The 14,280-nt window shown below is 36.4% G+C and overlaps 1 protein-coding gene across 1 annotated transcript in view; it reads left to right on the top strand.

The window, feature by feature from the left end:
- Positions 1-14,280, top strand: part of AQR (aquarius intron-binding spliceosomal factor) — a 56,342-nt gene that overhangs the window by 27,909 nt on the left and 14,153 nt on the right. The window contains exons 20-23 of the mRNA XM_072427824.1: positions 8,970-9,211; positions 9,352-9,495; positions 9,896-9,965; positions 12,350-12,460. Coding sequence (XP_072283925.1) covers positions 8,970-9,211; positions 9,352-9,495; positions 9,896-9,965; positions 12,350-12,460 — 567 coding nt within the window. The remainder of the gene's footprint in view (positions 1-8,969; positions 9,212-9,351; positions 9,496-9,895; positions 9,966-12,349; positions 12,461-14,280) is intronic.

Genomic DNA, 14,280 nt, shown 5'->3' with positions numbered 1-14,280 from the left:
TATTACATTATTATTATTATATTGTTTTTTATCTGACATTTGTCAGAAAAAGAGAGGCTTATATTATAACCAATACCTACATACTAAGAAACCATCTATTCTACATATATTACTCTATGGGGCTGTTTAAAAGTTAGTGAATTGGACATTCCCTGGTCAAGAATCAATTACTGCCATTAAAACACATGGACCTGGATTATGCCCCACCAGGGAATGTTTCACCCTTAGGTATGTCATTGCTTTTTTTTTTCCTACTTGGGTACAATTACAGTTTTTCAGTTTTATTTAAAACCCACTGAATAAATACAAAGTTAGTTTAAAATTTTCAACGTAGATCATAGACCGCAATATAGGCTTGACAGACATTCCAGCCCGTTCCCACTGGTTGGTATTAGCAGGGGGTCATTTTTGCAAAAAGGGACAGACTATGTGAGCTGTGCAGTGTCAGCTTTAGTTGGCAGGGAAACCCTGCATTTCCGACTTCCCTTTGTGTGTTTCCGGATGACATATGGTTGCTTCATCCTGAAACAGCCAGTCAACAAGGCCGAAGATCATCCAGAAAAGGAAGAATAGAAGGAAGTTGTTAAATATATATATCATCCATCAACTAGTACACTTGCTATACCTCAACCTGTTTCATATAATTTATGTTTTACCAGCAAATGTTCATGCCTATCCTTATAATGTTCAGCTCTGCCAAAGTATGTGTTAGTAAATGTCTCTATTGATTAATCCTGCCAGGAAGGGAAGTTGAATCTCTATTTATTTATTTATTTATTTATTTATTTATCTATATATTACTTCCCTGGATAAATCATCAGTGTGAATCTGTCCAACTTGCAGCACCAGTCCATGTTGGCAGATGGCATCCATAAAAATAAGGATATCACCATTCTAGTCCCTTGTGCACAGCAGACCTTCCATTCCAAGGGGGGGGAACCGCTGTTGTAAAGCATGGAACCGGCCAGGAAGTGCCCCTAGAGCCACCTGTCCTCTTTTTATATTGCACAGGCAGGCAGATCATTAAAAGAGTGCATTTTCTAAAGCTTACTGGATGCAGTATTATTACCATGCATTATTTTCTAATTTTTTTCATAAAATAATGTATTTTTTAATTTACAATTTTGTTTATTGCACAGGCCAGTTGATTGCACCACGTACAATAAAGTAGAATTTTATAGTAGTACTTTGTACGTAAAGGTCAAGTTACAAATATTTTTGAAAGCTTAATAGCTCCTCAGAATACAGCTATCTTCTGGCTAGAGAAATTGTAATCACCCAAGGTTTCTGTGCAAAAAAAAAAAAAGTCAATTGCCATGTAAAAAAAAGCTTTGTAAAATCAAAAATTGGCTTAATGAAAATCAGGACTTTTTATAGTAAAAAGCTTTAAAAATGTTATTGTTTGTGGTATGTTTCTTTATTTCCCCTCGCACACCTTTATTGTACACCCCCTTAAAAAATTAGACAAAAAAAAGGTTAAATAACTCTCTCAACTATGATATATATATATCACAGTGGGGAGTTTTAGGCACTGTATATATCTTTGTATACTGAATACATTTCATACTCTTTTATTACAACTATGCAGAATGGTAAATTACTATATGTATATTTGGGTGTTTGGTATGGCTTGTAGATGCATCCCTATAACGCTATTTGGTCCTTTGCCGTCTCGTGTCAAAAAAAAAATAAACTTTTATTAAATAACAATAAAACCACTGACATTTAAAATCATAAAAACATGCAAATCAAACACAATATATGATATTCCAGTCAGGGTCACCCTAAAAGGATATACCCTGTTGGTTTATATGCGTTTCACAGAATATTTCCGCTTCTTCAGGGAAAACAGAGATATCTACAGTAAATTAATACATAGATTTTTTTATCAATTCCACTGTTCAACAGACTTTGTACATTCAAATTTAGACTTACATTCAAATGTGGATATATCTGGTGTTTGTGGTAAGTGGCACCTCCCCTAAAAGGGATGGTACAAAACCAAGGGACAGCCTTCTGAGGAATATTTCTCACAAATGAATTCAATTGTTCTAAAAATCTGATGGGATAAAACATAGTTCATCAATATTTTCTTATAATCAATTGCTCCTAACATCTGGAATGTTTTGCTGGAATGTTTGAGCACCGTTCTGCTCTATGGAGAGGGGCAGAATGACGGAGCAGCACCCCGCTGCGCGCTATCCCCTTTCATTGCATTAGGATCGTTCGTCGTCCATCGTCCATGGATCTGCCAGAACGGTCGTTCGGACGATGGACGGCACGCCAGATTGTCGTCCGATATCGGCTGAGAACCATTGGACGTGTGTATGAAGATTAAGTGTTCAATTTGATTTTCAGACTGGGAAGGAGGGAGAGGCAATACTAGGAGCCAGTCAGGTGTCCTGCATTGTAAATGAACTGATAAAGAAACCTCTGACAGGAAGAGCGAGAGCAGAGTGAAAAAATTTATATGCTCCTGATAGGCTGCTGAACACAAAAATTTCAACTCAGATCAAATCCAGTCATTTGGTTAAGTTCTTTACTTTATTATTGCAGGTATAGTATGGCTTAGTCAATCCAGCCACAGGACAGTGACATCTGTCATCACCCGGCAACTTTTACTATACCTGTCATTGAAATAGTAATGTGTATTATAGTAATATTGAATCAGAACTCGGATTGTGCAAAGTTGGAGTTTCGATGTAAGGTTTTAATAGCCCTGATCAAAGTCAGAATCATCTTTTTGATGATTAGAACTATTGTGGGTAACCACTATCATAAATCAGTTAGGGGCCGGGGGGAAGAAGGGTAAAGTTAGGTCTTCTCTCAGTCAGGACTTTTTACTTTCTAAAGCTTAATTTGATGCAAATCCCTTTGCAGGTTAATCAGCTCCCATATTTCTTTCATTGGTATTTTTAGCTGTTCGAGGGGAGTTTAGAAATTGTATGTACTGTCATGAATACTTATCTGTATGACACACTTTACTTACAATTTTCTGGACTATCAATCCGTACTCAAAACCCTGAAACAGTATGAAAAATTAAAAAAGTAGTCAGTAGTCACATCATCAGACTTTCTATGTATAGATGTTATGTTTTGTCTTAAGTGTCCTTTATCCTCATTGGCGACACAGCAGTTTTTTAATGCATATTTTGAATTGTGACACAGCAGTTACCACAGCATGTATTGGTATTTTTCTCCATATCATTGTGCTTGCTATTGTTTTATGATGAAGGTATTGAAATTACCTTAATCACTCAGTCTTTCTTTCATCTCCCAATCTTTTGTACATAAAAATATTTTTTTAACAACATGAACTAACATTGATTTTGAGCTTCCCCAAAAAGTTATAAAAAAAGTGTACATGAATATCTAATTTACATTGATTGTGTGTTACTATCTCACACAATTATATGTGTACGTAATATTATTATTATTATCATCATTATTATTATTAGTAGTAGTAGTAGTAGTAGTAATATTAATAAACAGGATTTATCAAGCTCCCGCTTATTACGCAGCACTGTACAATAAATTGGGATTTCAAAGGAGCAGTAATAAACATGCACCTTCATGTACAGCACTTTGTGTGTCATCAGAGTTCTCGATTTATATTTTCCTGCTCATTGTATACTGCTTCATGGATGAGCATAGTGACTGGTGTCTTTTTACACATGAAAAGCACATGAAATGTACACATGGGATTGATGTATTTAACTGGAATCAATAGGAATAAATACAGTTTTGCTGTTTTCTTGGCTGTAGGACATTATTCTGTTGACTGTGCCATCTACACAAACCACAGAATGTGGTCTTTTATTTCCGCTGCCTATTGTAAAAAATGGTATACAGGCCAACTGAAATATTCTTAAGTATATGTTGTAGAGTAGCTCACACAGAGTGGGCTCTGCATTGTATGCTACCAGTAATTGAAAATTGACAGTATGAAATTATATTCTTGTATTATTCGGATTTTAGTTTTTTCACAAACAATATACAGGTTGACATTCAAAACTGCGGCCATCAATAATCTGGTTCCTTCAGATTTCTGGCATGGATTTCGGAGCTCATTTTCAAATTGACACTGTTTTCTGGAGGCACGTTTATTAATATTATTAATAAACAGAATTTATATAGCACCAACATATTACGCAGAGCAGTACATTAAATAGGGATTGCAAATGACAGATTATTACAGAGTTTACAATGTAGTATGTTTTGATGGCGCTGTACTCCAGAATCAGCTGTTGGGTCTTGCTTGCACGTGTTCTCCTGCTCTTTCAGCTACCATTTACCATTTTCTGGTAAACATATACAGCATATCTAGCCGTAAAAAATTCAGAATTTTAAAAAATCCGGCACTCCTCAGGTCTGATGGTTGCCAGATTTTTGAATGTCAAACTGTACCAAGTAAAAGTCTGTTGCAACGAACAGAAGACATAACAGCCATTATGGTGACAAACTTCTTTTCACATAAAAAAGTGTTAGTTTTTGTTGGTATTTTACTTTTTTTTCAATAATAAGATATATAATTAATATGTATAAAATATAATCTACATGTTAACCTTTAGAAGCTTTTGTCTTTTACATTCTCCCTCAGTGAACCTATATACCTTATAGAGGTCTGATAACCCTTTTATTACTGTAGATGACCTGGTAGGAAATAAATATTTTGCCACTAAAGCAAGAGAGTGGCTTAAGCCTTTCAGCCAGGGGCAGTTTTAACTAATATTCTAGTTTTAAAACTTAATAGACTACTTAGAAAATATGTATGCAGAATTCAGGGATCTTGCTTACAATATTTGTGCCAAATCTCCCACACTGGAGAGTACTCTGTTTAAGCGTAACTAAACCGAAAACGAAAAAATTACACTTAACCTTTAATCCTGCAGGTCCCCTGATGGCGCTGGTCCTTTCTGTGATCTGGTCCTGCATAGTCCTGGAATTCCTCTTTATCTCGGCGCTGAGAAGGCGCCGCTATCATCATTCCTCACTTCCGTCTTCTTCCTTTGTCTTCTTGGCACGTCACCAAGAAGACCAAGGTGCGCAGGCGCGAGAGAGAGTGATGTAGCATGTAGCCCACTGTGAAGGGGGAAAAAAGAGCCGATCTCACTGCGCTTTCGTGGGATCAACATCTCTTTCCCCTAATAGAAAAAAATCCCCCTTCTGTGCATGTCTTAGATTAGGACATGCACAGAAGGAGCACCCAGAGCCTCTCATCGCCTAGGCAATCAAGACTGAAAGGGTAGGTTCTGCACCCTTTCTTTAAATTTTTTTTAATAAAAAGGGTGTTGCATTAAAAAAAAAAACACCTTCCCTTTACATATAAGGGTTGTCTGCCTTTTTATGTAAAGTGAAAATGTAGAGTTTAGGTACGCTTTAATGTAAGCATTGATTATTTATGGCAACATTTAACATTTATTTATTACAAACATTGATTATGAAACTTTGGCCTGTGTTTTAAAAATAATTATCTGCTCTTTGCATCTAAACATTTACTTTTACTGGATATTGTTTGAGTCTAGGGTGCCTAAATGTATTTAGAGGCAAAGTAACACTCATTTACAGTGGTAATGTTCCCTCTGACAGTTATCTGTTTAATAGGAGTGATGTGAGAGGAGACAGCTGCTCCTTCTCTCCCACAATTTCTGTCCTCTTGGGCTTGATAATGGTAAGACATGTTGTGCTTTGGATGCAAATCTGACATGACAGTTGGTTGAAGCTGATATGCTGTAATATAAGGGACAAACATCATCAATTCTTCCCACAGGTTACCAAGACCCTGACATTATGTATTCTGTATTTTCTACAATTTTCTAATGGTAAATTGCTCATGGAAACCAGACAGATTATTTATAGTGCAAATAAAAGAAGTCACGCTTATTTGCTGTGAGAGGCAGAATAGGACTTTCAGTTCCCTTCAATCAGGATAAACACTATAGCCCTTCTGGGAGTTCAATATTAGGCTGGTTTTTATGAGGGGTGGAAAGCTGTTTACTTATTTTGTCTTTATACACCAGGAATATGTATGTACAGTAGAAAAAGAAAGTAATCAACATTTGATCTTGTATAAAAAATACAAGATAAGTGGAAAACATTAGTCAGATCTTTCCTTGTTTGCCCTCCACTGCCTTGTTTGACCTCCACTCCGCTATTATAATAGCAGTAATAGAAGAGCATTTTTATATTTATATATTTAATATTTAATTTGCTATAGGCAGGTATGTCCAACTCTAGGCCACGTACAGGCCAGGATTTCTATATAAACATATACAAAGTCATTTTCTGGCCCTTTGCAAGCCACAACTTACTAAATGTACTGTTGTCTAAAAAAAATTGTGTCCACTAAAGTATTATTATTTTACATATTTTTTACCAAGTAAAAAAGCATTGATGCATTTAGGGGAAAAAAAAAAGATTACTGGCATATCTTTAACATCTGTAAAACAGGCAGGATATCTGTCCTCTTTGAGAGTTACTTAGAAGTTTGAGAGTCACTTAGAAGGGGATGTGGGTCACTCCTCCCCATAGATGTGCTTTGTAAACAATACTTGCTATTGAACTATTTAAGGCTGTGGGTCTACACGGACGTTTTTAAAACGCATGTAAACGTTCCTACTGCATTTTATGCACTTTTATTAGCGTTTTAAAGCTTGCCTTTGAAACGCTGGAAAACGTCTGCCGTGTTTTCCCGCTTTTTAATGCGTTTTAACGCATTTACCATTTAAGTGCTTATTAACATGGGAAAACGCCCCATTAAAATCAAAGTAAGAGTTTACCCGTGTTTTTGGGTGTTTTTCAGCGTTAACCCTGCGTTTTCATCTTTTAAACATTGCAAGCAACATAAAAGATAATGCTCATAAAGTGCCTCAAGGAAACGTCCTGGTGTGGATTAGCCCATTGGAATGCATGGGGATTTAAAACATTTAAATTTTACCATTTTAAAGCCTCAGGTAAACGCTGGGGAAAGTGTCCGTGTAGACTAAGCCTAAAAGAGTTCAATGATTTTCATGGTTGTGCAGCTCTCAGGATTGTGTTTTGTTACATTGTTGCCAACAACTTTCTTCAGACTGATCCTGTATCTCATACAGCAGAATAGTGATGGTTTTCTCCATTATTAGGACACAGACCCATCATCTAAAACACATCAAGGTTTACTACTTACAGGGGCTCTATTTTCAGGGGCCCTGAAATTCGCTGACAAATGGTCGTATGTCTCTAAAGGACTCTTTAATTTCAGTTGTGAAAAGTGCACAGCTCTCACAGTAGGAAATGAATAGAAAATAAACTATTATTACGAACGAATTTCAGGGGGATAATTTATAAATAAAGCCCAAAGTATATCTCCAAGGAGAATTTATAATAATGAGACACAACTGCATAATAGGATTTCTCCTGACTTTGGCAGATTTCTACTAATTTCCTGTTATGCCTCTAGAATAAGAAATAAAGGGAATTTTTTTGCCTTTTTATTCAATTTAAAGTAAAATTCTGGTCTACCATTACAAATATGTCCCCTAGTTTTTAAAAGTACAGTTTTCTCTTGGTCTTCATACAAAGTTCCGCAAGTGCATTTTTAGACTTCCCATGAAATCCTCCTAATGCAGCTTTCTGTGATGGGGTGGCAACAAAGCTGTACTGCACCCTAATTCAGAGTTGAATGTAGGCTTGTAGTAAAAAACTTGCAGGGTGTATGGTTATCGGTATTAATACTGCTAATCCATGAGTCGATAACATTTGATCTAGCACCTGACCACACCTACAATGGCCCACTAATTTTCCGATTTACAGCAGTGCCTCTGTTGTTTAATATCTCCCACTATGAGCTGCAGTGTCTGGGAAGGGGAAGCATGCATAATAAATGAAGGAAGATTTAGGTAAATCAGTGAAGTTTTTTTTGTTTTTGTTTACTTAACAAGGTTTGCGCATCACTTAGTAACTAGATTTATTACTAGATTATACTTATAGTTGTACTTTAATTCAGAGTGTTAGTACACTAAACTCTAAGTATTATTTGCCTAATCATTTGTTTTTGTATATATTTGACTTAAATTTCACAATAGTGGACAAGAATTGTGTATGTCAACAAATAGCAAGGCACTAAGGATTTTGGGCCTGTACACTTTTTATTGAGCATATAAAAGTTATAGAAAGTTCTATTACAATCATTAAATAGCATTTCACAGCAGTGGTGTGTTCGGCACTGCCATACTCCTGCATTTCTTTCGTTCAGCCTCTATGGGATGCTGAAGTTTGGTAATAATAAGATGACCTTTACAATTTTTGTCAGGTTAGGTTCATGTAATTTATATTTATTTATTAGATTTATGGTGTGCTATTCTAGAAATGTTGTCAGTACATGGAAAAGTTTGAATTAACTGTTATGTCTACTGTTCTGTGAGTAATGATTGTGCAGCGTCTGGGCCAGCACTTCTATCCTTTTTATTTCTTTCACATGTACAAGTTATAATTTTATCCCTGATCTTATTTAATTCTATAAAATTATTTAAACATTTTAGATTACATTAACGATCCTATTTCAAAATTGCAGATTACTTTGCTTAGCAATGACATAATTGTTAGTAATCTATCTGATGATTGAAGGTATCTGTGAAAAATGGAACTCTTGTTGCATCTGCCAACCAGGGAGAGAAATTAGTAGAAAATGTATTCACCTGCAAGCTAAAAAAAAATAGGCTCCTTTCAAACACATGCAAATACTTCTAGTGGACCTTTACTATGGAGATGATGTAAGCTCCCACTTCTAAAAAAAAATACTGCTTGTCTGGTTGCTGTTCTGATCCTCTTCAAAGAACTTGTTTAGATGCTGTGAAATTAAATGACTATCTGGTCACAAAGGCCTCATTACATTAGTTGAACTAGTTACATTAGCCTGCATTTGACTGATTCTACCCTGTATGCTTGGCATGTTATACTGATCTGTATTGTATTAAAAACTATTTTTCCAGGCAGTACTAGAGACAATTCGGAATCTGATGAATACAGACTGTGTAGTGCCTGACTGGTTGCATGATATTATCTTAGGATATGGAGATCCAGGAAGTGCACATTACTCAAAGATGCCCAATCAGATCCCAACACTGGATTTTAATGACACCTTTTTGAGCCTGGACCATCTGAAGTCTTGTTTCCCTGGATATCACGTCAAGGTGACTGTAGAGGATCCATCTTTACACAAAGCTCCATTCAGGTACCTCTAAACTCTTGGCCGACTGTAGCCGATGTAACAGACACTTAGGATTCAGTCAGATTTACACTTTAGTTCTCCTTTTATCTTTTATTTTTTTCCATTTATTGTTGTTTTTCTTTAAAATCTGGTGTTCTATATAGGATTACATTTCCTGTTTATGGTGGAGAAGGAAAGAAGAGAAAAGAAAGCAGCGATGAAGAAACTGTACAGGAGCCACCCACGTTAATTGTGGAACCTCATGTCATCCCTAATCGTGGACCTTACCCATACAACCAGCCTAAGCGGTAATTATTCAGTTGTGTGTGTATGTATGTATGTGTGTGTATGTATATATATATATATAATTTTTATTGCAGCAGTTACAGGAAGAAGAAACAAACTTAGTTTACTGGAACACAATTCCAATTTAGTGTCCTGATAATATTGCAGTCCTACATCTAACCAAGCAGAACTCCTCCTGCTATTCCGAACCAGACTAAATTGTGTGGCAGTTTTGTTTTCTACCTCTAATTTGTGTAATTACAGACAGATTGGTGAAAAGCTTGAAAAGAACTCATGCACTATACTTTATGATTTTGAACTGTTCAAAATGTCATCAGCATATTACTTTTATTTTTACCTTTATTACTATTACTAGTTATTTTTGATTATTTCAAACATAACTATAACCTGTATTGTTTCTAGGAATACTATTCAGTTCACCTCAACACAAACCGAAGCTATTCGTGCAGGAATGCAACCTGGCCTGACTATGGTAAGAAAAATCATTTAAAACCTAACAAGTTTTACTACATGAATGAACTAACATAAGTAAGTACGAATATGCACAAATAGCAATGTACATGTTTCTACAGAGTAAAAACACATTTAGAACACGAGTAAACAGATGAACACTTCATGTGCTGAAGTGTAAATGACAAAAAATTAAAAAGAAACATACTTGTATTAACTTGGAAATTTTATAGGCTGATCCCAAACTGTTCGATTTGCTTAAGAACTTGAACTCATTTGAAGCATATAAAGACTTGGCACTTGAACCTACAGTGTTCCAGTGTTTCTGTTACAGAAGCATTTAATAATAGGTTTGGGCCACAATTGACATTGCTGGGCTGGAGAGTGGTAGGTTCTCAAACGAAAGAGAAAAGGCGCACATTGGTGGACATTTTTACTGTAAATGAACAATACAAACAATTTTCTAGTACCCAGTCAAGCTAACCAACACAAATCTACTACACACCGATTCTAACTGTCAATTAAAAATAGAGGTGTATATGCCAGTGTACAAGGAAAGTTAAGCCACACAACCAAGTCAAGGTATCTCTGTAAAGCGGGGCTCTGCTGTAATCTATGTAGGCATTTAAAGTGGGACTCACATTAGGTAGCAGTGAGGAGTGTTATGGGGAGTTTGCTTGCAGGAAATAGAAGAAACACTTTTCAATCTTATTACATAAAAAGGATTTTCAATATGCACTTAATGATGCTCCTGATATACCAAGATTTTATGCCTCTTGTCAGCATCACAGCGATAGTTGTGTGTGATAGTAGTATATACTACTACTGTGTAGTCTGTGACACTTCTGGACAGCCTGCTCTTCTACCTTCCTTCTTCTTTTGTCCACTAAGGTGCCTGGCTGCTACTTGTGAAGCCCCTAGTTCCATGTGAGTGACCTGAGAAAAATATTTTTTTTTTGCGTGTGCCAATAATCCGAACTGATTTTTGTCACTTATTATGTGCAGACACTCCCTCAACCACAGCTTCTATGCACTGGGAGTTTCACAGGCAGCAACAGCCACCTTAGTGATGTCAGATTCAGTAGAGGGCTTATTTCAGAGATGTCTGACAAGCATAGGGTGTAGAATACTACAGGGCTATTACAAAAGGCATAATGAATTGCTATAGCATGGGGAGTAAATAGGTGATAATTTTATACACTTCATGTATGCATCAAGGCGAGTGTAAATCCTACTCTGGTTTTTCCTTTAAATTTTAGAAGCTATGTATAGATGCATGCAATAATAATAAACAGTATTTATATATCGACAACATATTACACAGCGTTGTACATTAAGGGGGTTGCAAATGACAGATGCAGACACACAGAAGGAGGAGAGGACCCTGTCCAAAGTTTACAATCTAAGAGATTGTATCATTGATACGTTGAAATCAACAAGTGCACTAACACAAATGGTAGTGTACACCAGCAAAGCAAACAATCCACATCAATCCATTTGTATTATTGACACGTTTACACGACTTCATCTAGAGACTTCATTCACAGGAGAGCCTATTCTAGAGTTCAGTCCTTTGTGATTACTTTTTAAAATGAACAATTCAATGCAAGGGATATACTTAAGCTTTTGTAGAGGTTTTATATAAAACACTAATATGAGCGTTAAGTATAGGCCTTCTCTTTCTTTAGGGTTAGACGTCTGAAAATCTGTTGGCTTTTTGTGTTTACTTCTGTACTTCATTACTGCATGAAGATAGTGAATGGTGTCATAGGATCAGTAGCTGTATGGGGCGCTGCCATGGTCTGTTTTGTTTCACAAAGGGCTGTTACCTCCAGCTGCTGAGTCTGTTTCCTATCACTGTGACTTGTAAACACAGGTGCATGAACAAAATCCTCATCTCTGCTTCCTGCCATAGCAGATTAATATGTTTCTGACAGAATGCAGTTACAGAATTTGTCAGTAGAGGGAGATGAAATGCAGCATCTTCTAGCATACAGTACTCTATATACTATTATGGGTATGTATACATCTATTAACTAGAGATGTAACATGCATCTCCATGGAAATTTATATTGCACCAAACCAGGAAACTTGTGTAGACTAAATGTTCTGTTACAAGTGCACAGTGGTTGTATAAACCAATACAGCAATGTAGAGAACAAACCACTTTTAAAATTGGTGTTAGGATGTTGTGATAATTAGCAGATAGGTATACACTACATGAAGTAAAGTGAAAGAAGTACACTTAGCATTTAAACAGTGTCAACTCTCATGTTCAAATCCACCCTAGAAAAATGACAGCTGGAATATTATTGTAGCAGCAAAGCCGGTGATAAATTATTTTCCTTTTGGTGTATTGTTTTTGTCCTAGCATGTAATGTTTTCATACATTTATTTTCTTTTAAGGTTGTTGGGCCCCCTGGCACAGGTAAAACAGATGTGGCTGTACAAATAATATCCAACCTCTACCACAATTTTCCAGAACAGAGGACTCTTATTGTCACTCATTCTAACCAGGTAACCAAAGCTTTTACAGATAGCGCCTATTTCTTGTTAATTCTCTGATTGATCTGGTAATTTTATAAGGAGAGGAGAGAGATTCAGACACATGTTTGTGAATTCCTGCTCTATCACCACAGCAAATGAACCTATAATGTTGACTCCAATGATTTTTTTTTGGCTGCTCACCAAATACATACTGTACTGAATAAAAATGGCATTTCCTCTTGCATATCCCTTTCTTTTGATCTGTTGTTGTATCCCTAGTAGGCTACAGGCCTAGACAAGGTATAGTCCCTAACATGTTTTTCTGAAATTTAGAATCCCTAAATAAGACTTGGCATTTTTTATCATGTTTGAATGTGCTTTGCATTTTGGAAGCCCGCTAAAAATGGCACCACATAGATGTAGATGAGCCCACAAATATCACTTCAGCAAACTGTTGCTCCTTATTACTTCTCTGCTTATGCTGAATGCATTGGGGACATTGGTCTATTACTATCCAGTGAGGTTATTGTGCAGAATTGTGCAGTCTGATGTGTCAGTGTGCCTCACATTCATGGGAGTGAAGTTGTTTCTAAATGTATGCAGCATTGCCTGTAGAAGCGCTTGAGTCATTTGATCTTGGTGTGCTGTCTGAATACTGCTCTGTGTGTTTAGATCATTTCTTTCTATGGTATGTCTAGCTCTCTGTCTTAGTGTAATATTTGTTTTTACCCCCTGTGATCTCAGATTTCAGCCCCCACAGCTTTGACCATCTTTTCTTGTAACGGTTATGTCCATATGTTCAACTCTGCCCATAACAGGGATAAATAGTTTAATAGCGACTCTCTTATGCTCCCATTTCTGGCTGTTCCCCTACAAATAACCAGGCCTTGTTCTAGCTATGCAGCAGTTCTTGATACTGCAGGTTTATATTAAATATGCAGCATGTGAATTACCTTAAAATTACAAACCATCATTGAAATGCTGTGGAAAAAATGTGCTTTTTAAACTGTCTAATTCTGATTTATATACACCTGCTAACAAGTGAAGTATGTTTTTCATGGGCATCTTTAAAGGAAACTTCCAGAATGTGATGGTTTGTGGTTCAGAACACATCTGAGCACGTGATGTAATAAATGATGCCCTGCCTGCACACAAATTTAGTTTTAGTTTAGTTCCACTTTAAGTAGGTAAAGTTTTAGGCAGGTCTGCAATGACAACCTCCACATTTCCTTCAGTACAAATATTAATGTTAAAATATACTTATTATATATAGTAATAATGATTCTGCTATTGCCAACCTCTGTTTTTAGGATTGCGAGTTGTCTGGCCCTCATGCTGCCTTGAACAGGTTTTAGGAGTTACCGACTCCATACCTGTATCTCGGGAGCTCTGACTTTCCTGGTCCGCATCTGCACTGTATATGTTTGACAACCAGGAAAAGAGAGCCAACAAGGAAGCAGGGGAGCAATGGCAACCTCCATATTTCTTATAACATCTGCATACTCAGATTGTTTACGCTGGTCAGAAGTAAATAGGTAGCAAAGGTGATCAGTCAATTATTTCCCCCAAGTGATGACAGGCAGGGGAGAAATGTGTAAAGACATATATAGCTTTGTTGAATAGGAAATGCATTACATGTACCTGTGTTTTGTGAGCCTACAATACATGGGGCGTTCATACTGGGCTTAAAGCATAGGTTAGAAAGTGTAAATGGGGTCCTAAATCTATGTCTGGTTGAAAAGTTCTCTAATTCCTTTTTATTCACAGATCTTCATGTACGTTTACAAATTTTAGTTTCAGCTTCTTCGTGTATGGGTAACATATTAACGTTTTTAAAGTGCTGCAAAGTG

Source organism: Pyxicephalus adspersus, chromosome 12 (genome assembly GCF_032062135.1).
Source record: "Pyxicephalus adspersus chromosome 12, UCB_Pads_2.0, whole genome shotgun sequence".
NCBI classification, from domain to species: Eukaryota; Metazoa; Chordata; class Amphibia; order Anura; family Pyxicephalidae; genus Pyxicephalus; species Pyxicephalus adspersus.
The sequence above is the reverse complement of the archived record's forward strand: the minus strand, read 5'-3'. Positions and strand labels throughout refer to the sequence as shown.